This window comes from Notechis scutatus, chromosome 2 (assembly GCF_049901735.1).
Source record: "Notechis scutatus isolate UNSWTSFEM ecotype Mainland chromosome 2, rNotScu1.2, whole genome shotgun sequence".
In the NCBI taxonomy this organism is placed as follows: domain Eukaryota; kingdom Metazoa; phylum Chordata; class Lepidosauria; order Squamata; family Elapidae; genus Notechis; species Notechis scutatus.
The window spans coordinates 54,836,635-54,863,297 of NC_142010.1; the positions used below are offsets into that span (position 1 = coordinate 54,836,635).

The following is a 26,663-nucleotide window of genomic DNA, read 5'->3' on the forward strand; positions in this document are numbered from 1 at the left end:
AAGACCTTGACTATGTGTCAGAATAGTCAAACAAGCGGCAACTTCAAATCTCAACAAACAAATTCTCTGTTCTTACATATTGGTAAGAAAAAAAATCAAAAAATAAAATACAAGCTGGAAAGACAAGACCTTGTAGATGACTCTCACTCTGTCAAGGACCTTGGAGTTCTCATCTCTGATGATCTAAGCGCTAGAGCCCACTGTAACAACATTGCCAAAAAGGCATTAAGAGTTGTTAACCTAATCCTGAGAAGCTTTTTCTCTGGTAATATTGTACTACTAACTAGAGCATACAAAACATTTGCTAGACCAATTCTTGAATACAGCTCATCTGTCTGGAATCCACACTGCATTTCAGACATTAATACAATTGAGAGAGTCCAGAAATATTTTACGAGAAGTGTCCTCCGCTCCTCTACTCGCAACAGAATACCCTATGCCTCCAGACTTGAAATTTTAGGCTTAGATAACTTAGAACTATTGAGCTTTTGGACTGACCTAAACATAGTACATAAAATTATCCATTACAATGTCCTACCCAACAATGACTACTTCAGCTTCAACCTCAACAATATACGAGCACATGACAGATACAAACTCAGGGTTAACTGCACAAAACTCGATTGCAGCAAATACAACTTCAGCAACAGAGTGGTCAATGCCTGAATACTCTACCTGACTCTCTGGTTTCTTCCACTAACCCCAAACACTTTAACCTTAGACTGTCTACTATTGACCTCACCCCATTTCTAAGTAGTCTGTCTTAATGTTCCCTTTTATTCATAGCTATTTCATATATTAATAATCATGTTTATATTTATATTTGTATTTGTGTGTGTGTGTGTGTGTGCATATATTCAAATGCATGCTTGACAAAATAAATAAATAAATAAATAAAATAAAATTCCCATTAGGGCTAAGGTCAATTCTGAACTTGGTGAAAGCAGCTGGAAGATGGAAATCTTCCAGAGAACACCTGAGATTGTCACTTGGGCTTAAATTTTTGATTTGTTTTTTTTAAAAAATGGTAGGTTTTTATTATTTGTATGGTACAGTGGATGTTTTAATGGTTTGCATATTCTGTAAAACCATCAAGAATCCTGTAGGAATTGCAGTGAGGTATAAATGTAATAAATAAATGAATAGGATTTGGATTGCTTTTTTGTTAAGTTTTTATCATTTTTATTGTACTCGTAGCTGTTTTAACGGTTCATTGATTCTAAAAAGCCTCCAAGAATCTTGTGAGATTGCAACAGGAAATGTGCAGTAATAAATCAGCTTCAACAGTTTCGGTACATGCCAGACCTCACATAGGCTGAAAGCGTGTACCAGGAACAAAGAACATCAATCAGTAACACATCACCATGGGCTACTAACTGAACTGCAGGCGCTGATTTGCTACTTTGTACCCACTAAACTGACCATATAACACTGTGATTGGATGCTACTATGTGTCCACTAACATTTCTACTCATGTAACATAATGATTGGATAGAGTTCACTGCTTGTGACGTATCACTAGGTGTTTTTAATAAAAGAGCTTCCTGAGCTCGTGTTCGGGGCAACTCACCCGAGATAGAACCAGCCTGGTGTCTTTCTTGATGCATTCGACCACTCAGTGAGAAGCCTTCCAAATGCGGAGCAAAGCCACAGAAATGATGTAGTCAGCCATGCAGACTACTTTTTATATTCATTCATTCATTCATTCTTCATTCATTCTATATTTTCTACAGCTGTCTATCTCAACAAGTGACTCTGGGCAGTGTATATCATAAAAACAATGCATCTGTCCTACATTTACTTTAGAACATGGGTCGCCAATCTTTTGGACCTCAGGGACCACCAAACTCATAATTTTAGATCCCAGGGACCACTAACCGGTTCTGTGAATGAGGCCTAATTTGTGGGTGTGGCTTGGTGGTCATGTGACTGGCTGGGCATGGCTTGTATGTAAATATTATAAATGTTTATATAAATATTGATTTTTTTTATAAAAAAAAGAACTTTTACCCAAAATCAGGCAAAGCAGGCAGATTCAGTTGCTCACAGAATCACAGATTCATTCAGAGATCTATCTGTCGGCCATTGGCTAGCTCAGTCTGTCACATAAAATTTGCTTGCAAACAAACTCACAAAATTAACTCACAACACACCATGCATGTAAATATTGAATTTTTTATTTTAAAAAAGAGCAACTTTTACACAAAATCAAGCAAAGCAGGCAGATTGAGTTGCTCACAGCATCATTCAGTGATCTATGTATCTTCCATTGGCTAGCTCAGTCTCTCAAATTTGCTTGCCATGAGTCTGCACTGAATTTGCTTGCAAGCAAACCTTCAGTCCTAGGGGAGGTTCGGCTGTGCTGAGCCGAAGAGCTAAAGACTAGCTAGGAAGCAAGAAATCCAACCATTTCCTGCCTCCTAGCTAATCTAAATCTCCCACCACAGCAGAACAGATGATGGTCGGAAAAAGGAAAAATAGCAATTTAGCAGGCAAGTTTACCAGGTAAGGAGTGAGTGGGCGGGGAGGTTTCCCATGGGCCATGTGGGCGGCACAGCCTTGTGTTTCTGCACAGCCAGGATTAATTGCTTTGTGGGGGTGCTCTGGGGGTGAGATTTCTTTGCGGCCCACCAAAATTTTCTCACGGCTCACCAGTGGGCCGCGGCTCACCGGTTGGCGACCGCTGCTTTAGAACATTCATTCCCCCTTTTTCTTTCATGTTGAAAAACAACCCTAGCTACATGTACAATGTATTAGTATTAGTAGTTCCAGGCATCTACGAGATCTACCATTGTTTTTGTGAGATCAATCTTGGCCTTTGTCTTGGCACTTTTCCCCCTCAGTTTGCAGATATTCATGGCCACTCTTTCATCCCTTTGGAACTCCTGAGGTCTCCTTCCCCAATGGGCCCTGAAAGTAGCTCTTCACAGGCCATTCAAGTCTAGTGCAGTCATTGAGTTAACTGGGACTACACAAATCTAGTAAGAATCTGCTTTCTAGGCTTGGGCCACTTCCATTCTAGAACTGAAAGCCACAACTGAAAATAGGGAGAAACGAGCCATTTCCCTTCCATGATAGTAGAAACTGGGCTTTAAATGATGGACATTAGGAACCAGTCAAAGAAAATGCTTATTGCCATTGGTTGCATGTCATAGGATAAAGTTACATTATGCAATTATGCTGCCATGAGGATCACCAACTTGGGGAATTTGAGAACACATCAGATGAACTTAAGAAGTGTAAAGCCATGAAGGATTCCATATGCCTCCATGATCAAAGGCACCGACCCTTTGATCAATACCTCTAGGAAAGCACTGTTTTGTGTATGTTCTGCACACAAAAGGTTGACTTGAGGATAATGAATGAGGTAAGAGGATTCTTATAGCATATATTGGGAAAAGAAAGTCAGTGAGGAAATAGAGATTTTTTTCATTTATCTACATTCTTAGTGATTTACTGTCTTTTGCTAGCAGAATAGGTAGCTAAAAATAAGCGCTCTGCACAATAGACTTGTAAACTCATGAACTATATTGATACAGAAAGACTCAGTGGCATTGAAGATCCCTTTTTTCTCTTAATGTTCCAGCTCAAGTTAGTAGAGTTGTGTAAGGAATGAAATGAAGGGACACCCTTCCCCCTTCAGCTGCTTTGAACTACCAGAGGAAGACGGGATGGTAAATGCAACAAGTAATAACAACACGCTCACACTTATATAGACACATGAACACAAATTAAAAACACAACTGAAGCATCGTGGAAACCCCCATTACATCAGTCAAGTATAACTGAAATATATTTGTTGGGAAAGGGCTAACATAAAATGAGATAAAAATAAAATGTGCCCATTTTTTAAAAAACAGTGGCTTTCCTTTCTTCTCTTCCTGTTGTCTAGTCAAGCTGGTAGTTGAGTGCAACTGACTTTTCTGTCAAGCAGTGACTGAACTATCACTTACCACATCATCTCTGTCTTCCCATTCAACCTCAGAGAGGTCAACGCTGCTGTAGTTGGGCTTTCTTCGCTTTTTCCCTTCTTCATACTAGGGTCATTAAAAAAAAAGAGAGAAATGAGATGCTGGGTGAAAAAACCCTGGCACTTCTATTTTTGTAGTAAATCGATACAGACATAGTCGACTTTCTCCTCCTGTTATGTTCACTTTTGCACAAATGTATAAAAAACTGTTCTTTTGGATTATATCAAGATGCTTTTTTCAACAACCTTCCATGCCGGATTACAAACCCATCTCATCCAGCCAGCATGACTATGGTAGTTAGAAACAGCACATTAAAAAGGTATCCTGTTAATCAGACTATGCCTTTTCCATTATTGTAGCTATGTGTTGGCAATGCACCCTTGCAACAGTATAAACATAGAACAATAAAAAATAGTGATTACTATTCATTTTCTTACAAAACTCTGTGCCATACATGAAATACAAGCTACATTCTGCTGCAAACCACTTCACACTACAGCAAATACACGAAAATACGCGAGACCTTGGTAATACTTGCAAAATTTACAAAAGACATCTTGAACCTTCTCTTCCAGACCCGCAGGAAGTTATATTTCCTAGAGTGTTATCAACAAACTGTTTATATATTTCTATTTAAACAAGATAAGAGACTACCCCTGGGAAGTTTGGTGTTAGTATCTGCTTGATATTACATTTTATCTGTTCTTTCATGGAGAAAAATGCAAGAAATACAGCAATAAGGAAATGTAACAATAAACACTGGTATTGTTATATTGTAAATCTCACTTTTTAAAAAATAAACATCAGTTACAAATGAGTTGACATTGGTGGTGTTTTCATAATGTAGAAAAATCCTGCCCCCTGCTGCATCCAACAGCAAAGAGATCCTGCTAAAAATAACTAACTTTCCAATGTGTAGGCTAAGTCTGAATTCTAAAGTGGAATTTGCTAGCTTTCCAAGAAAATAAATCAAAGATTATATTTTAAATATTTGTTATTCAGTATTAAAATTAACACTGTTCAAAAGCTGCTTTGAATTCATTAGTTGCAATTAGGCTTCAAAACTGAGTTTTAATCTTAAAGTTGTAATGCACAAAAGAGTGACACTTATGTTTCTGAAGGATCTAAATTATTCATGCAAAGATGCTCCTGCATCAGTCAAGGGCAGTTGGGTTTCATTATAGCCATCCCCTATCCCTTGTTTAACAAGAAGGCATGGTGAGCTTGCATTCAACTGGTGCCAGGGAAAAGTATCATCATGGTCATTTAAGAACTAATTATATACTTAGTGCCATAACTGAGTCATACAGCTGGCTGAACAAGAAAGTGATGGGCCAGAAGGGTCAGTGACGTAGGGCTGGAGGCAGAGAAAGAGGGAGTTTAGGAGCAGCACATTGACTGTATCATTGTGGTGTCAAGCCTGACCAGGATAGGAAACAGGTGTAGCTAAATGGAATGTTGCTGGAAGACAGAAAGGGGGGCGGGGAATTAAAGAGTGCTGTGGGCACAACATAATCAGCAATGGTTGAAGTCAGTCATGGGCTGATTTCATTATAGCTATCTTTTATAAAGACATTCTGAGGGTCAAGAAGGCCAGCTAACTAAGTCTATCAGACTTAAAAGTTTTTCTGAGCCCATTCGTGTCAGAGCAAATGGCAGCAAAGTACAACAGTGAAGGCAATCTTTGGGATGCCAGGAATGGCCATATTGCGCCTCTGTTCCACAAACTTCACTGGATACCAGTCTGCTTCCTTTTCACACATTAGTCTATGAAAGTTTCACTTTTGCTGGATAAAATCAGAACAGAGCTATTCCTTATATTTAATGTCTATTGTATCCTGATTAAAAAAATGAATCTGACAAAAGGCAAAGAAAAGATCTCCCATCCCAAAATCTCTTTAATTTTCAGCCTTACACTTCCTGAACATAACATTTTGATTTGTTCTGGATTTGCAATTTCTTTGCCTGCAATGTGGATTATAAGAATCAAAGTGATCCTTACCAATCCACATTGGTCAATGTCTGGAATACTCTACTTGACTCTGTGGTTTCTTCCCCAAACCCCAAAAACTTTAACCTTAGACTGTCTACTATTGACCTTACCCCTTTTCTAAGAGGTCTGTAGGGGGTGTGCATAAGCACACCAACGTGCCTACCGTCCCTGTCCTATTGTATTTTTTTTCTTATATGTATCCATTTCATGTATTCATGTTTATACTTATACCTGTTATCTTATAATTGCTTGACAAATAAAATAAATAAATAAAATAAATGATGCTACTGGGGGATGTGAGATTTAGAGGCTGCAGGAACATAAGACATGCATTCTTACCTGTCAAGAATAGCATAGCATTGTTCCCAACAATGAAAAGCTTAGCTAGTACTGAGTCAATTTTCCCCCTTTTTAATTCAATCCCTTCAGGAAGGCAAGTGGCAACTGAAATATGGAAAAAACCTGACATGGTTAAGGTGTGGTCATTCTCAGTAGGGAACCTGGGGAGAAAGGAAGTTGTAACTTCATAGTAATTGCTAGGCTGTGTAAACATCTGTCCTTGTTCCTTCTCTTTTATCTTTTTATATCTTTAGCTTTCAAAAAAGCTATGGTGTGCTTATTTCAGCATAATTGGGGATCTCCTTATAGTTTAATCACGATATAATATTGGTCATGTGACCTTAAAATATTGCATGGTTACCTGACCATTTCCAGAAAATGCTGCAAGCTTGTGCATAGTTTTACCAAAAATAAATAAAGAAGATGAATGGACAAATCAAATAGATATTCCTCCCTTGGCCATTTTCCAACCTTACTTCTTGTCCTAACTGAACTTCACAAATGTTTAAGTTCTTTTTTTCTCCCATGTGAAAGAGAAAAAATAAAATCTGTATCCTTTTGTGAGCATAAGAATGCATCAAAAACTTAGGATTCAACACAACAGCAGTCTTTGATACAGTCCAAATCAACTGAAATATGACAGATAATTTGATTTCCCCCTTACCAGTTCTAGTCCTGACCTACAGAAGCTGAAAACCTTTCAAAATAAGAAGGACTAAGTGTTGTCAGCTTCTCACCTACAAAAATGGCCCAAGTTGCTCCACTTACTAGAGAGAAGCTGTCATGATCAGAATCCAATGAGCAGCTAAGTACTGGCAGTCAATGTTATCTAGCTTGATGTGGCTCTACTGGTGTTCTCTCAACCTCTAGTGGCAAAAGAAATATATTTTCCCAACTCTTCCTTTCATCAAGGTTAGAGGAACATTATTTACGATTCCTGTAAGAATGCAAAACCTGCCAAGCTCTGCTCTCATTAGTCACATCTATGTCCATAGTTTATAATATTGCATCATAAATTCTTGAAATAGTACTACACAGATTTGTGAGGGAAAGCCTGTCTGATCATTTTTATCACAGTCAACTTTGAAATGCATTCTTTGCATTCCTCAGTGACAACCATGACAATACTTACTGAATCACCTGAAACCTGTTTGTTATAATAGAGTGTCAGACTAAACCCAGTTTCATAGCCCCATCCAGTCAGAAACCTTGTTTTACAGTGGCCTGCTTTAGCCAAAATGTAGGTAAAAGAGAGAATTGTATATTATGCCATGTTTATGGAGGAAAGATGAAATATAATGCATATATAATAACATGATACTTCAAATAATTTGGTAAGGATACTTTTCTTCTTGTTTAATTATTTCTGCTTTAAATTTTCATCTGGTTTACTATCTCAGTTATTTATTCATGCAGTGCATATTGTAAAACACTTGTAATACCACATACATTATAAATCCAGTATGATTAAATAATGTAGATGATGTGCAAAATGCTAGAGAAGTCAAAAGAATTAATTTAAGAAAGGCATATTTTTGGTTGAAGATTCAAACAATTCCAGAATGTAGCAGAAAGGCAGTGGAAATAATCCTTAAATTCCCAAAACCAGAATTCTTGGCCATTTTTAAATAGATAAAACATTTACCTAATTGTGGTCACTTACGAAGCAAACCAGATGTAGTAGCTAAGAAACCCTGAGAATTTCTCTAAAATAACTTTATTCACTATTGGAATGAGAAAGAGAGATTAACTTTTGGACCTAAAAATATAGCTTTCTGCTACATTTATTTGAGCTGAAGTCCCCATTAAATTGGCATCCCTGTGGATACAGGTAGTTAAGTTTAATTGCCTGACTTTTAAGGGATTGATCAATTGATTGATTGTGTTATCACTGGCACAATTCTAATTGATTTTCTAAAATCTTGGGGTTTTATAAAATGGAGTCATTTTTAACTACAAGAAGTCCTTTACTCAGAGATATTGAATTTGTGATGGACATGCAGCATATTATCTCCTAGAAAAGGACCTGTAAAGGCAAACTTACAAGATTAAGATTGAATTATATAAAAGAATAAGATGTTCCCCCCAAATAAAGACATTTAGAAGAAGGGTATAATTTAAGATTTTAATCCAAATGTTTTTAAATTACAGTTGGCAATAGAGACCAGTTATTTTTGATTAGAGTTTCTTACCAGCTGGCAATGATAAAATGCCTTGAAGTAAAATTGCCAATCTTTATTACAATGAAAAAGCAAGAGTTAACTGTGTCAAAGAAAGAGGGATGATAGATGATAGATCTATGTGCATATACATGAGCATAAATTACAAATGATAATAGGCAAAGTCTAAATCTCCAGATTTTGAAAAGCTAGTTTCAAGGTATCATGTCAGAGCGTTTGCAGTGTGACTACTATTGTGAGACAACCCAGGAGCAAAACACAGCACACACAGAGGCTTTGTCTTTTAACAGTAGTTTATATACAAGACTGCTATATACATAAATATATACATATATATATATATGGCATTCAGCTTTGTTCAGGTATTTTCCCATGTCATTGTAGTTGTGCTTTTAAAGCTGTAGCACGTTTCGGCAGAATCTCATCTGCCATCATCAGGCTTCTGTGGCAGATGAGATTCTGCCAAACTTGCTACAACTTTAAAAGCACAACTACAATGACGTGGGAAAATACCCGAACAAAGCTGAATGCCATACATGTAAGTACCCGCGAAAACTTAAGAATACACACACACACACACACACACACACACACACACACACACATGCAGGTCTTGGCATGTTCGGGTCTTTTCCAGTGTAAGATTGAGAGCATCTTGGCAACGTTTCGACGAGGTCCCACTCGCCATCTTCAGGCTGGTGCTTTCGGCTTCGTGCTTGTGCAAGCAAAGCGTGATCGGAGCTGCTGTCTCCCTATATATACTGGTGGGGAGGTTGGCTGTGTTGTCATTTCTTGATTGGTTGATGGAGTTGATGTTTGCAGATTGGCTGGCTTTTTCGTAAGAACATGTGTGGCTGAGGTATTGGCTGTGTGTCTATCAGCCTCCTGTGTTGTAACGACCTGGGTAATGGGCTGTGTGATGACCTTCTGAGTTCTATTGTTTTGACATCCTGGGTCTTGTGCTGTAATCTCCTGGGTCGTAATGACCTGGGTCATGGGCTGTGTGATGAACTTCTGAGTTCTATTGTTGTGACATCCTGAGTCTTGTGCTGTAATCTCCTGGGTCATTGGCTGTGTTGCAAGTGTGTGTGTGTGTATGTGTGTGTTAGGCAAATACCTGGCAATCAATCAATCTTCTTTACTCTGCACGGAGAACCACAATGGGGACAGAACACAAGGAGAGAGAGATATGCCTTCTCATGGCCTCATATATATATATATATATAGACAGTTTCTTAAAGTGGTAAAACTCTGTGGGACCCATCCGCAGTCTTAAAGCAGCAGTAACCATGCTGATTCATCCTCATTGGATCAGCCTTACAACAGCTGGTCAGCTATTAAATCTCAATATCTTGACATAAACCATTAAACTATTTCTACAGAAGTGAGCTGCTCTTTACCAGGCAAATGTGTGAGTACACACATATAATTTTGTAAATAATTATAACATTTCTATGGATGATGATAGTGAGGACTCTTGGAAATTACAGATAGAGCATGTCACCTTCCTAGTTTGATGCTCTCTGCTCATCCTGGGATCGCCAAACAATGTATTGTTTGGAATTATGGCAGTTCGATATATATCAAAGGTGGAAGTTGGGAAAATTGTAGTTGGTGTAGTGGTTTCCAATTTCATACATTAAATGTATAAATGTGGTCTCATTTCTTTTGGGGGATATCTGGCTTTGGTGTACTTCTTTACATTTTTTTAATGTTATATTGTTTGAACAAATCAGTTTCTAAAATAGTTGGGATATACCATATTAAGAAGGTCTGTAGTAGTCATTTGATTTCTCTTATATGGTCAACATCACCATTCATAAACTGGGGAAAAACAGATTGAGTTCATAATTCGCCACCTGGACCTTGTGACAAACTGGCTCATGGTGACCTTGACACATAAAATATAGAATCTTATACTTTAGGGGCAACTATTGAAACTCAATTAATGTTTGTCTACAAGACAGTTTAATAAGTCTTCATCTAAATGGATGAGAAAAATGAGGAACACCTTTCTATGCACCTACAAACATGGGAAAAACAATATCTTCATTCAGATCAGTTACACAGAAATAAATTAGTTGTGTGACTTATACTGCATATGATTCTTTCCATATCAGATCCTCTATATTTAACATTACATTTGCATTCTTAAGAAGTTATCATTCAGGATTATGTAAAACTGACAGCTGCTTATAATTAGATCTTTTTAGTATGGAAATAATTTAAAACATCTGCCCTTAGTTCAACATTTGCAGACTTCAACTCAGTGAATGTCGTTTTACCTAAAGTCAAAGTTGAAAAAAACAAATAATATAAAACTGCAAGTATTGCTACCAAATTTCTTGCATTTCATTTGTATTACAACTGGTTTTATGGGCAAAGCCTTCAAGCAGCTAATTGTCTTTTGTATATAATGTTGGATTACTAATGTGTGGCAATTTTTGCTCTCACAGGGATGCAGATGATCTTTCTCTTTTAAGATGGAAATATCAACAAAAATAATTGTTGATACCCAAATGATTGGGCTCTTCAGTTATTTAAATGAACACAAGGCATTTTCACTACTAGGTTTATTTAAATATTTGTTTGACAGCTACAGCTGTAGAGTTTTATAGAGCCTCTGAATTAGCAAGGGTAAGTGTAGGTTATCTTAGTTTCCAGCAGGCTTCCCCAGAGAAAAATAAGATTTGCTGCTTATGAAAGGCTAACACCACTTAAGTTGGCATTAATGTTTCCTCTGAGACTTGGATTCCTGTTTTTCTATATTAGGAGAAACAATTTTTCCCAGAATTTACTGCTATGTTAATACTGATTCAACAATCTTTACATATGTTGGGCTTTTTTGCTATGTACAATGTATTGTGACAGTTCATATATTTAATTTAAACTCGGGAGTTTATTATGAAAGCAAAATAGCTGTCATTTTAACACACACACACACACAGAGAGAGAGAGAGAGAAAGAGAGAGAGAGACAGAGACAGAGACAGACAGAGAGACACACACAGAGAGAGTTTTCCATATCCAGAGACATTTTCTGTTGTTTTGAAAAGGACAGATATAAACAATATAAATCAATATAACTCTTGAAAAATTGTTTGTTAGAACTATCTTTTACAAGAAACAATAGGAAAATTGAACTACTTTGTAACAAACGTTAACAGTTTACATTTTAACATTTTCAAGATCTCAATTTAAAGATCACCATCACTATTTATTAAATAATAAGAAAAGTGATGACTTTTTGTGCTATTTAAAACACACTCCTTAAACATTATATATTGCAACTTTCTTGTAAAATATTAGAAAAAAAAATAAGAATAATATATGTTCTGAAAAGTGACCAAAAATGCTACAGTGCAATCTAATATAGGTGTGCCCCCAAATGAGGAAGTATGGTCCCACAGGCTTAAATTACTACAGTTTTAGAAAATGAGGACTAGAGGACAACCCACTGTGTCTTTTTTGGTTGAATGACAAACAGAACCATCTCAAATTTTATCAATCAAAATTTACATTCCAAACTTTAAGAAAAAGGAGTGTTTTGGATGAATCATATTATGCATTAAGCAGATGATGAAACTGTGTGTTCAATCCAAATAATTTGGATTGCAACTGAAAGGGTATTTAGGAATATACAGAAAACTACTTAAATTTATCACCAGCGGGAAGTTAATACGTCCTATAGTTAACATGTCTACAATGAAGTTGGGATTTCCGGGGGCAGAATATGTTGAAAATTAGGATATCATGGTGATGAACTCATAATCTTGACATTGATTATGCATTTCTGAATTAAGAGGATTTTTATAGTGGTGGATTTGATGTGTGAAAATGGGACACAATAAGATATTCTATTGTTAAAACAAGAAAAGGTATGCTGGTGAGGAGTTGGTGATAAAATGCAGATAAAATGCCACTGGAGGACAGAATCTCTGTTATTGTCAGCTTTGCTTATAGTAAACAAGATAATAAAATCTGTCAAATACTACGGATAAATAATGAAACAAACAAAATACAACCCTGAAACATTTCATAATATAACAAGGTTTCAACCTTCTTGCAGGTATCTCAAAATTATTGGTCATTAAAAGAAGAGTGCTAATCTCTTGACCACAGGGACAATTGAATTTTCTGAGAATTGGCAATATGATATCTTTTTGCCATTTAGCATACAATGAAGTCTTTGACACCATATGCAATATGGTGACACTACTGCTGTATCAGAGCATATACAAATGTGGTTTTAATAGGCGAGACTAGTATGTTTATCCATTGTCCCCCTAATGGGTTACACATCAAATCAAGGCAGGAAGAAAAGTATACTGTGAAAGGATATATAAGATGTTAAATAAATATCTAGGGAGGGAGAGAATTGCACCATAGCCCAGATGAAAACTCAAGCTGTATTAATTTGAATATCTGCCTCTCAAATTCTCTGTTTAACTTCAGCCAAAGTTTTATTAAGATTGAGGGGATGTATTGTTAAACAGAAAAGCCACCTTTTGCAAGGTCATGATTAATTTGTCTCCTTAGGATTGAAATGAACCTATTTTACAATGTGTGTTGAACAAAGGAAATTCTCCAAATGATTTGGTTTGACCAAAATGTAAGGTGACAAAGTCTCAGATGAGGCCAAAGGAAGCACAACCTAGTTCTAGAAAAATGTGCATGTTGAGAGTTGAATAAAGGTATTGTGGCTGATGGGGTTTGGACTGGATGGCTTCTAAGCTTGATATATCTTTATAGATGCACAGCTGGGTGCCAACCAACATCAATCCAAAATGTTAGGTTTAAGCATTTAATCTGTTGCTGAAGTGCAATTGCTATAATATCATTTGCATATTTAATAATTAAAAAGATGCTTTTTTAAAATCATTTTGGCATCATTGCTGGATGCCAAAAGAATTTTTTTTAAAGTCAATCTTTTAACAACAGACTTGTCAAATCTTCTGACAATAGGTTTCAATTTTTGATTGATTACGTACCATCAAATCATTTTCAACTCTGTGACCACATAGGTTTTCTACAAGATGATTTACCCCTAACCTATGCACTCATTGCCTTTGTAATTGAATCCATCCACCTTGTTGCCAGTCATCCCCTTTTTGTCTTTCCTTCTACCTTTCCTGGCATTAGAACCTTTTCCAGAGAGCAGGATCTTCACATAATGTATCTGAAGTAGGATAATTTGAGCCTTGCCATTTGTGCCTTGAGTGAGAACTCTGGGTTGATTTGTTCAGTGATCTATCAGTTTATTTACTTGGCTGTACATTATATTCTCAGGAGTATTCTCCAACACCAAAGTTCAAAAGCATTACTCTTCATATTCTGTTTCTTTAAAGTCCAACTGTTGCTTCCATACAGTGTAACAGGGAGTATCATGACTTGCATAATTCTGATTTTTATAGGTATACATCAAGGCATTTGAATAGCTTTTCCAAGGCCTTCACAGCTGCTGTACTGAGTCTGTGCCATAGTTTTCAATTGCTTGATCCTTTATTGTTGATTGTTGATCTTAAAATGTAGAAGCCATCCATCACCTCAGTAATTCCTTACCACTAAGGATTGTTGTTCTACTCATCATTAATTTGATCATTTTTTACTCCAATTTTTTCACTGTGCTCTTTGATTTTGAATACTGAAGCTTGCAGATCCTTTGCATTTTCAACTATTAACATAGTGTCGTCAGCATAGCACAGCTAATGATGGTTCTTCCACCAGTTTTAAAACTAGACTCATCTTCCCTTCAATATACAGTATATAGTATATTTTGCATATAGATTGAATAACTAAAGGAAGAATATACAGCGTGGTCTCACTCCTTTGCCAACCTAGACCCAAGTCTGTTTTATCACATTCTGTCTGGATTGCAGCTTCCTGACCTGTGTATAAGTTTCCAATGAGGAAAATAAGATGTTTTGGGATTTCCATTTTTCTGAGCATATTCCACAACTTGATATGTTCATCACAGTCAAAGTTTAGTGCATGTAGTTGATCAAGACAGAGATGTGGGATCTCGATTTTAGGGAAGGATTTATGAAGTCCCTGCCAAAGATTTAGAATTCAGAAGTGCTTAGTCCATGCTGTTGCCATCTCCATCTCCCCTACACATAAATGTGTCTGTGGAAATTATCAGGTGCTGATCTCAACTTGGTGAAAGCTTTTTTTCTTAAAGAAAATGCATTGTTGTGGTGATGGTGATAATAACAGCAATACCAATTATAATCTAATAACCTTCAAACTATCCTTGATTCAACTATCTGAGACTAAATATGACTTGCTTCTGAATTAGTTAAGACTCATTTATGCAGCATAATCCTAAATTTATATTCTCAAAATAAAACCACATTTTGATAGACTTACATCCAGGTAAATACACATTGGATATAGCTTTAATGAATGCTGAAGATTATCAAAGAAAATAATTTTTTATGCCTTGGGTACCATACCAGGATGTTCTTAGATGCATTCAGAAAAGCCGATATGACAAAAGTTCCCAGTGATCATAGGAAAAGGATTAATCAGAACTGATTAAAATAACTTGCATATCAAAACAATAATAAGCACTTCCTAAAGTTAAAATAGATCAATGAGAGCCTCTGAGATAAAAGAAATAGAGGCTTGGGAGAAACAGGATGAATTAAAAGCCCACAGGTAACTGTAGATTTAAAAAATACAGAAAGTACACTGTAATTTACAGTAACAGTGGTTATACTGGATATCCAAAAAGATATCAATTGGATATCTCAAAAGAAGCACGCTGATTCACAGAATAGCTAGGATATAAATCCCAATCCAGGAAATATGATATGTAGGATGCAATGTTGTTCCCCCTTCTCCCTCTCCTCTCCTAGCTTAGGAAAGGTAATCAGGGAAACAACAGCAAAAGAACCTAATATTACAAAACCAGGCAACTTCATTATCCACCAGTAGATAAATTTAGTTCATGATAGTGGGGTGGGAGGAATGTCTTGTAGAGAAATGCTTTTTAGTATGGAAGAAATTGTTAATAATAGAATTAAGAATGGTAGAAAGAACTCTGTTTAAGTACAGCAAGGATGGAACCAATCAAGAGTTTTGAAAGTAAATTTCTTGCATACCATCCTTTTTATATGGCCAATGGTATAGAACATAACCAGGTACTGAAAACCAGGTGGAATTCTACAAACATTTACTGGAGAGAGGAGATGGGTGGAATCTAATGTGGTATCTTTTTTTTTTTTTTTGGCCTGGGATAGTGTGCCAACATCATGTTGCTAAACTATATTTTGTCTAATCTGTGAGGTTACTCACTCCAGCACTGATGCCAAAAAAGCAAACAAAAACAGGACAACAGATGAAGCTCTCTTCTGAAACTGTACGCAATTTTAATTATATCCTGACCCTATGACATGTGTGCCTCACTTACATAACCTGTTGTGAAATGGCAAGTTCTGAACCTGAAGCATCATTTTATGTGTTTTCTGACCTAGGTGGTACAGAAAATAACAAGAGCATGCCTCTTTTTGGTTCTAATCATTTGTGTATTAAAGTCAATGGATTGACTCTAACGTGCTCCCAGTGTGAACAAAAGTTTTATGTTCATTGTCAAATGGGAGTGAAATTTTTCCGGTGGAAGAGTGAAGACTATCACAGATCCTCCCTTTGACAACTGTTCAAACTGGTCCTCAGTTGCCAGGGGAAAATGCATCCCATTAGCGTAACTGGCCTGCTCTTGTTATTAATAGAGCAAATTTAAATTAAAATGCTTCAGTGAAATGCATTTTTGTGTAATTTGTTTCAAAATGGAGATTCAACAATATTGCTTTTTACAAAAATAATCATTTATTGAGGCGTGCCTATTATGCCTTTTAAGACATGAGAAAAAAAGTGACAGAATGTATTCAGATACCAATTTAAAGACCGAACTGCTAGTAAGGTAAAAGTCAACCACAGAGGTTCATTGATGGAATAGATTGATGAGACAGAGGTGAACATCCTACTGACTTCTGCAGCCTTCAAATCCTACCCAAGATTTTTTCAGAGAGAACCTCAACCTCCAGATCAGCTTCTGAGGCCAAAAAAAGTTGTAGGAAAGATGCAGTGTTTAATGCCTTTTTTCCCCCCAGCTGCGCTCAATATTATATTACATTATTATATTCAGATTTGTAATACAAGAGCAGACCTTACAACTGCGATAAAATTGTTGACTGCCTGTTGTATCATTGAGCTTCTGATTTTGCTTTCCTCTTTTGTGTGTGTGTGTGTGTGTGTGTGTGTGTGTGTGTGTGTGTGTGTAAGGAATAGCTCTCTCTCTGTGTGTTAAATATATATCTTTTTTTTACAAGGCTACTTCTTCGGACCGTGGAAACATTTCCTGTTAATATTTCCATACTACATCCAAGCAGAGCTTTTAAATGTAGCAGAAAGTAAAACATATAGAGTTTCTGTTTCCTTATTGCTACTTTTTTTTAAAAAAAAATGCCAGTGGGGTTTTGTTTCTGCATTTTAATAATACTGTATTTTGCAGTAAAGAGAAACACATTCAATTTAAGTCTTAACTTTCACTTTTTACATAAACACAATATATTCAAAACATGTATGATTTAAAGATGTGTGTGTGTGTGTGTGTGTGTGTGTGTGTGTGTGTGTTTTGAATAATGGCTCTGTCTGTTCAGATTCTGGTGAAGGCTCTGCTAGACTCACTAGATGGTAATAGATGGCAGTGCTATGCTGCCCTCTAACGTCACATTCTGTACAGTTCATCCCTGGCACTAAGAATCCTCTTTATAGAGAACAGAAATTCATTCAGTTAACAATAATACAGTGGTCCCCAAATTTGGCAACTTTAAGACTTGGGGACTTCAACTCCCAGTTGGCTGGAGAATTCTGGGAGTTGAAGCCCCCAAGTCTTAAAGTTGCCAAGTTTGGAGACCTCTGCAATAATAGAAGATACAGATGCATAGAGACTAATACAAGTGCATTAACTACATTTCACTAATCTGGTCAAAAGATGCTTCCTCATTACAGCACGTAATCTGCAGAACATTGATTCCTTTGAATAATTATATAAAGATACAGTTTATAATTGTAGCAGAGACCAAATCTTCAACAAAGTTAGTTTCTCGGGTATAAAAATAAACAGAAAGATTGTTCAAAATGTAACTTGATTTCTGAATATAAAACTGCAGTCTTTTTCCATCTGGTGTCCTCCAGCTGTCTTGTATTCTAACACTTGTAGTAATCCATAGCCAACATGGGTTTTGAAAAACACCCATTTGAAAAAAAGATATTTTTTTCTGAAATAATTTTAGCCTAGCCATTTTTACCAAAGATTATATCATCAATGGACCATAGATGTTTATATTAGAGAATCAAGGATTTTTTTCAAATTCACTTCTCATATTCAACTAGAAGCCATCCAGTATGGCCACCAGCAAGCAATGATGGAAGTTAACATATGTGGAAATCATGAAGCAGGATGTTTGTTTTAGACCTGAGCATATCGTATCACATTAGTGTCCAAATAATTAAACAGGAGCATTGTTAAATTGCTTTCATGAGCCCCACAACCTAGTACCTATTGGTTCCCCCCCAAAAAAAATTAGAATGGAATTGTACGTCAATCACTGAACTGGCATTGTGTTTTCAGGAAGAAAAGATATGGGTATTTGGCTACCCTTAGCATGTTACTTTTTTTCTCATTTCTGTCTTACTAATATTTTTATTAAGAAAGGAACATAAACAAATCCAGTACTCTAAATCCTAGAAACCAAACTCATGTGAGGGCAATTTTTGTGACGCAATTACTTTGTACACATAATGTCTTATGAGCCAAAAGAAATTCAATTTCCATGAAATAAACAATTGTAGTAATCACAGCACCACTTTAAACAAAGAAACAAATTGTTGGTCATCAAATGGGAATTTCCACATCATTAGTTACCCCTAGTAACAGTTGGATCATTGGAGTTCATTTCACCAACAGATCTTCCTGCCAGAAGCATCTCTGGGCAATATAACTTACTGGAAGTTTCTATGGCCTGAGAGTCTCCAGATGGTCTGGAACTACAATTCCCAGAATTCCCAGCAACTATGAGTTGGGAAGTGGAGAGTTACTCTCAACCTATTAGGAAGGCACCAGTGTAGACACTGCACCTAAGATGATGTTTATGGGGTGTATTTTCAACTTATGGGCCAATTTATCTAGGCAAGTAGAAATAGCATTAGAATATAAGATAGTGAATTCAAAGTTCTTAATTCCAAGTTTATAGTTTTATTTATCTGTGATCTTTTTAGTGGAATGATTGTGTATGGTAATGAGCCAGAAAGGTCAGTGATGTGAGGATAGAAAACATAACTACTTTTCCCCATTTTTTTTTTTTTAAAAAAACTTGCTGTCATGAATTACATCATTTGCCAGCTAGTCCTGGATCATTTATTATTGTTAGAATATATTACATAGATCCCTCTGAAACAGGGAATTTATGAGATTTAATTCATATAATGGCAAAACCATAAATAAAGAGAAGATGACAGAACAGGAACCCCTGTCTCTGTTGTAACTCCAATTTATCATGGCAATGATCCAATTCAAATTTATATTTGCATATTTCAATAGGTTTAAGGACATACAAGCTAGTATTGTGTCATGGGTTTTGTGAGCAACTCAAAAGCATCAAAGACTTGATCTCCATAGTGGATATTATTCTAAGAAACAACATAACTTTCCTACTTCAAATTCCATTTTTCATTTCCTAGTCTTTTATGACATTTTTTTTTTAAAAAGAAGAACATTTGTCAAAAGTTTGTTTAACAAGAAACTCTATAGCCTGGCCAAATTGTTAAATTTTTTTAAAAATAGAACTTACTTGATATACAAGGAGCATAACAGTGTTGCAACAGGCTCTTGAACTATTATTCATAATGGTATGTCAAGCTGCATACAGTGCTTACTTCAGAAATATACTGAAAGTCTCCTGACCTGAGCTAGAATGTTTGAGAACCATTCTCTCTTCTACTATAACAGCTTGTATCAAGAAGAGAAGCAACCTAGAACCAAGGAGAAATTTTCTGACAATTAGAGCAATTAATCAGTGGAATGACTTGACTCCAGAAGTTGTGGGTGCTCCAACATTGGAGATTTTAAAGAAGAGAATGGACAACTATTTTTTCTGAAATGACATAGGGTTTCCTGCTTGAGCAGGAGTTGCACTAGAAGATCTCCAATGTCTGCTTTTCTGTTAATTCTTCACCCGCCTCCAACCATGGCACCAATTTGGTGACCAATATTTTTTCCTGCTATTTCTTCATGATATTTCTTTTGACTCATCCATGATCAAGCCACATTGGAAGTAGCCACTTGTGGTCACTATCTCTGGAGGAATCCCATTTTCACCTGGAGGAATCCCATTTTGTTTTTGCAGAGACAACTGTCTGCATAATGTTCACCAATATTTTCTATTTTGTGTCTTTCATGCCAGCTTTGTTGACAGGAACCATGTCATAGTAATGACTGTGGCCACTACAATCATGTATATGCAGAGAATTGCACTAGTGCAGGGGTGTCAAACTCACATCATCACAGCGGCATCACGTGACGTATAGGGACTTTTATCCCCTTTGCTAAACCGGGAGTGGGCATGGTCAGCGTGTGACGCATCCGGCCCGCGGGCTGGGAGTTTGACAGTCCTGCTCTAGTGTGTTTGTTCCCCATGGTTATCCAGTAGCTATTTTCAGCCTCAAAGTCAGAACTAGATGATTTGGCCCCTTGCGGTCACCAGTAGCATTCTCTTAAAAGCCTAAGTGAAGATGGAGTTCATGTGTGATTGGTTGCTTCCTCCCTCTTTAACATACAGTATGCTCCTTTACCTGTCAGCTGGGTTCATGAATTCAGCCATTTTTCACCCAGACTGCATTGGACACAGGTAGAGAGAAGAATTGTGCTAATGAAGAGATTGCATGAGACCTTTAGTTGGTTTCAGGGAAACTTCACCTTTAACTTCCATAATATGGATGCAACAACTGAAGTCCTTCACGTCCAAGAAATGGTACTAAAAAAAGTTTTCAAAACTTTTTTTTTTACAATAAGCTGGTTCAAAAGCATATAATATTTTTCCTCAGTGTTGCTACATTTCAAAACAGAACCACAGGGGTGCATGGGGGAAATCTTGGCAGGTTTTTTTGGGTGTCCCAATAACATTTTTTAATCTCTTGACTGAATCTGCTAAAATGTAAATATTAACAAAGCCAAATCCAAATGTTTAGAGGAAGGAGGCTGCAATCATGGCTTCATATACAACAGAATCTAATGATTCCAAATTTATGATATGCAAGCATCCTTCTGATAAATATTCTTATTGCTTCTGTTAATTTATTATTAAATTCTGATGTTACATTATGTGTCCATCCTATTGGACTGAACTAATATTTTAGTGAATCCTTTAATACCATTCTTTTAGTAACATTTGGTGGTGTTGAAACCTTTAACAAATGTCTATCTATTGTATGTGTGTGTGTGTGTGTGTGTACACCAAACTAAAGTGTATGCCACTATTAAATAGATATCAAAAGAACAGACACATCACAAAAACTGTCCTTATGTCAGTTAACTGAGAGATAGAAGTAATAGTAATAGAGGAGAATACACCTAATCCTTGACTTGCAACAGTTAATTTAGTGACCATTCAAAGTTACAACGGCATTGAAAAAAGTGACTTATGACTGTTTTTCACACTTGAAACTGTTGCAGCATCCCTATGGTCATGTGATTAAAATTTGGACGCATGGCCACTGACTTATGGGGTCATGTGATCTCCTTTTGGGTTCCCCTAAGCAAAGTCAATGGGGAAGCCAGATTTGTTTTAACAACCAGGCTACCAACTTAACAACTATAGCAAGAAAGGTTGTAAAATGAGACAAAATTCACTTAACAAGTATTGTGCTTAGCAACAGAAATGTGGGCCTCAATTGTGGCCATAAATTGAGGATTACTTGTATTGCTATTTTTTATTTGAAACCTGGGAAGGATCCTTATTCTGTCTTTTTTAAAGGGGGAGGGGAGTGAGAGGGCTTGTAGAACAATTCTACAATTTATAAATTAGAGTCTACTTAAACATGACAAATAGGGGCTTTTAACTAGAAGTACAGCATTCCATTTCTATGTAAGTGTACATAATTGCTGCAATTTATGGCTTTGCCTTTCTATACTTTTAGGCGTCTGAGTCCTTTGCTCTGCGTCTTGTACTTGTCTGAATCACCAAACAACTCCCATTGTCATTTATGCTGGATCTCATACTGAAATCCCTGTAGCATTTACGTTAATCAACTATTTTTTTGAAACAGTTTCCTGTAGAAGCAATGATTTGTCCTTTTCTGAAAAACTTCAAATGCTACATTTGCTGTATGTCAAGAAGGGGTAAAATTGTGCACGTGGGGGGGGGGGGAATCCCTTTATCGAGTATTTCATGATCTTACCAGAGGCCTGAGTTCAGGATGAGTCAGAATATATCCATTATTCGTAATTGCAAATGCATATCCGTGAATGCCTAGCTGCAAGGAAGAACAAAAACAAGAACACATGGAATAAGTACGTCCTTTGAAAAGCAACAGGTGAAGTAGCTGCAACACAATCGCAGCAGGAGATTATGTTGCCTGGCTTCCCACTGGGATTTTCTAAGAAAACTTCCCTGAAAATTGGACCTTTTATTCACTTCAAATATACAGTTGGTTCCTTTGTTGCATCGACTAGTCACTTGTGTTTTTTAACTTTCAGCCTTTTCCAAAGAGAGTGGATTGGATATTTTTTTTAATATTCTATTTTTAAAGCTGTTTCCTTCTTTCATCTAAGTTTTCTTCCTTTCCTGAAAACCAACATGATAAATTCTGAGATTTTTCTCCCTAATGGTGACCTAGAAATATTTTGATTATATAAATTACTTTTTCTGTTCTATCATGCCCACTCACAAGGGTCAAAGCAGAGACATCTAGTGTGGCCAGCTACCTCAGTAAGACCACATCTAGAGTACTGCATCCAGTTTTGTTCACCACATTATAAAAAAGATGTTGAGACTCTAGAAATAGTACAGAGAAGAGCAACCAGGATGATTAGGGGACTGGAGGCTAAAACATACAACGAACGGTTGCATGTCTCCCAATATTTGAGGGGCTGCCACAGAGAGGAAGGGGTCAAGCTATTTTCTAAAGTACCTATAGGCCAGACAAGGAATAATGCATGGAAACTGAACAAGAAGAGATTTAACCTGGAAACAAGGAGAAACTTTCTGACAGTGAGAACAATCAACCAATGGAACAGCTTGCCCTCGGAAGTTGTGGGAGTGCCATCAGTTGAGACTTTCAAGAAGAGATTGGACTGCCATTTGTCAGAAATGGTGTAGGGTCTTCCGCTTGGGTGGGGGATTGGTCTAGATGACCTACAAGGCCCCTTCCAACTCTGATTATCTGAAATCTATCTGTAACCTTTGAAAAGGAATCCTTTTCAATAAGATAAGGAGAAATATTTAACTAGACTCTAACAGGTGATAACCACTGCATGTCACCTTACAACATTCTACATTCTGAGTGAATTTATCAGTATCCATTGATACTAAAATTCAAAAAAGTCCTAGAAACCATTTTGTCCACCTCCCAGAAAAAGAGAGCTGCCTGTGGTAGTTGATAACCTAAAGCAGGGGTGTCAAACTCATGGCCCGTGGGCCAGATGCATCACACACTGGGCATGCCCACCCCCAGTTTAGCAAAGGGGAAAAAAAGTGGTGATAGGTCACGTGATGATGTGACACCACAAATTTGACACCCCTGACCTAAAGCATTCGAGAATTGCAGAAAAAGAGTGAATAATTTAAAAACAATAATTTTAAAATAATTAATTGAGAGGAAAGAGAAAATAAAGTTATTATTGGGTAGCATATGAAAATTTTATTTTTTTTAAAGGGCAATATATGAATCATGGAAGAATAGGATGGAGGCAAAGGATGGTTTGCAAAACTAGAAAGGCCTGAAGTAATAAGTATACTGAGTGGCCTTGGATTAAAGTGGATTAAGACTCCTCACTGCATTAAAATGCCATCTATCAGTTCTTAAACTGGCATAAAAGTATGCCAGCTTAACATTTACTCCCAAAAGGCTAGACTTTATTCTTGCTCAATAATATGGCAGGTAAATGACTCTACCCTTAAAAACTGAGTGCACAACAAAGGAAGCAACCAGTGGAACCCTCTGGTTTCCCCCAAATATCAGCAGTCTGGGTGGGGGAACATCTACGAAATATTCTACATGTCCGTCCATCCATCCATCCATCCATCCATCCATCCATCCATCCATCCATCCATCTATCTATCTATCTATCTATCTATCTATCTATCTATCTATCTATCTATCTATCTATCTAGTATTCCATCCATTTCGCCAGAAGCAACTCTTTAAAACACGTATCAACTTTTCAGGAAGAGGGGAGACATGGTAACCTTTGCTTTATGTCCCACAAAGCAGTATGGGTGGGCTAATCAGAAGTGGTGGGAAATATTTAAAAAATGAACTGACATTTTGTGGGGTAACAGATGCTTTTAGTAAATTTAGAGAATGAGGAAAAACAAGGAGCAAAACTAACCCATTAGAGCTACACCGTTTATATGAAAAGCCTGAGAAAGAGCAGAAGAAGGGAAAAATGGGTTGAGAATGTCCTGCTTTACCAAGAGATTTCTATCATACCAAGAATCACTAGCCTAGAGTGAGTGGGAGATCCAGGGGGACAGTTGTGAGATGTAGTAAGAGCACAGGCAACCAGGCTTCCTAGTTTCTCCCTTAAAGCCCTCCAGGAAAGAAAATGACAAGCAGCCAGGAAGAACCCAAGCCATTAGGCTTCTAGAGCTGCAGAGAAGCGGAAGCCTAAGTTCAAGATTTCTTCTCAAGCCTTTTATCTCTCCCATCATCAATGATAACATTAGTTCCATTTTTCTTTAAATACTATTAACATTTACAGTAGCCTAATTAAAAAAGAGGGTGATCAGCAGCCCCCGCCCCCAGCCTGAAGATAGAGTGTAGAAAACAGCTGACTGGACCCAACTTGTGTACACAGATACAACTGAAGATTAGTGCTCTATTAAGAGAAGATTAATTTAAAAACAGGTCTACTGTGATTTCAGTATACTGGGAAATAAACCATCTCAAAGAAATGCTTTTTGTCAAAAGAAGTAATAAGCTTTAACTTCTTTTACCTGTGTTTTAATTAAGCCTTATTGCCTCTTGATCTTTTGTGATATAGGTAGGTCATTCTATATAATTTCAGGCTGTTTCCCAGAAGATTTATTTTCATTTGATCTTATGAACTGAAAAAGTTGCCTGCATTTTTGTAAACCAGGTTTGGTGTATTTCAACTCTTCCTTTCTCTCTTATTTTCCTGACAACATTTGGATTTATTTATCTCTTGCACTTCTTGAAGACAGGCAGTGGCAATAATAAATACTAAGCAGCTAACCCTGAGGAAGGTTATGATGGAGACTAGTTATTTAGACCTAGCAGGCTTCTGGAATAGAAGCTCTGGAATCACCAATACACACACTCCATAGATCTCCAGAATGCAACATCACAAATGAACAATGGAGCTTGTTCTGGGTGGCAGGGCAATCACGTTTTTCCCATATTCCCATTGGAACACTGTAAGATTTATATGGGAATTTTTACTGTTTTTTTCCCCTTTGAGTTGTTCTTCTTCATGTTGTAAGGCAATAGTCTGATATGAATAAAAATAAATTTCAATTTCAGACCTAAGAGAGCTATGGGAAATAATCTAAAATAATGTGGTGTTATATTAGCCCTAGAAGTTTACGCATAATCAAATTTAGACTATACCTATTTCACTAAAAATCCCATTTATATTTGACAATGCTTCTCTTGCACAGCTGAATGCACTCATTGATTGCAATAAATGTACCTTCAGATCAATGATGTGCAGTCATTAAAACATCCCTTGGTGGGAAACTCACTGTTAATAGCTTTCACAGATGTTCTGCATAACCCAGCTTTACCCCCAGGATGCAGAAATGATCTAAAACCTGCTGAGAGGAGGGGTTTTTTTTCCTTTTTAAGTTATTTTATTGTGGATTTTTATACAATGAGAATACAGCTCTGTTCTAAAATTCTCTGATTAAGCATAAAAGTGATGAGATGTTTTAAAACAATGTTTAGCTCAATGATTTTAAGCTAACCCACCTGTCCTGATCAGGCACATTTTAAAAGTGATGTCAGGAGTGTCCACAGAATGAGGTTATTGCCATTTATATCAAACAACTGGAATTCTGAAAAGCTTACAGAGTATAGAAGTCTTAATAAAGCTGATCTTTGGAGAAACTGAAAAGATTATTAAGAAAAACTGCCCAAAGGTGAACAAGTTTACGTTTAAAAACAAAACTCTGTTAAAGGATATGACTAATCATTTCCATGCAGCAAACTACAATGTGATTTCATATCTAAGGTATGAAAAGAATTTTTGGATTCCATGACAGCATTTTGGAATGCTATTTCTAATGGTAACTTTCTCATACAACAGTTGTGCTTTATTTTACATGAAAAGGTAGCTTCTATTACAATGACCGGCAAAGAACTGCATCCAACAATATGTCAGTTGGAAAAGTAAAGTTGCTGCTACTGAAATTTAATAGAATTTGATGCACCATTATAGAGTGAGCACATGTCTTCAGATAATATATAAGATCACAACCCAACAGTAATCATGTTAGTCTTGTGTAAGACAATGTACAGTGGCTTGTACAAGTAGACTTGTTTGCTTCTATATTAATTTTCTTTTGTGGTAAAAGCAATTATTTTCATAGAAGTGTTTCTTTGGTCATAGCTCTACCCATTTTTTTATTTACAATTCTACACATTCAATTAACTTTGAGTAGCAGCTTACAAATGGATAAATTACCTTGTATTTTGGAATCGCCTTCAGAAGTTCTTTCACTGGAACATCTGTGCCCACAACTCCCAGGAGAATGCCTTTTGATCTCTATTTTAAAATAAATATATATTTAATATTGGGTCAATAAACAATTAAAACCAGAGGTTTCAACCAATCAATTTAATCCCACATGGATTAAAACTGCGCCAAGGATTGCAGTAATTCTTCCTTTATTAAGAAGGATCCCTGTGTAGTTAATCTGCCTGTCTAAACACTAGG

The 26,663-nt window shown here is 36.6% G+C and overlaps 1 protein-coding gene across 1 annotated transcript in view; it reads right to left on the minus strand.

The window, feature by feature from the left end:
- The window catches only part of CACNA2D3 (calcium voltage-gated channel auxiliary subunit alpha2delta 3), a 607,379-nt gene that overhangs the window by 104,458 nt on the left and 476,258 nt on the right, over positions 1-26,663 (minus strand). The window contains exons 15-17 of the mRNA XM_087954773.1: positions 26,412-26,492; positions 21,944-22,018; positions 3,954-4,037 (exon numbers count right to left, since the gene is read on the minus strand). Coding sequence (XP_087810899.1) covers positions 3,954-4,037; positions 21,944-22,018; positions 26,412-26,492 — 240 coding nt within the window. The remainder of the gene's footprint in view (positions 1-3,953; positions 4,038-21,943; positions 22,019-26,411; positions 26,493-26,663) is intronic.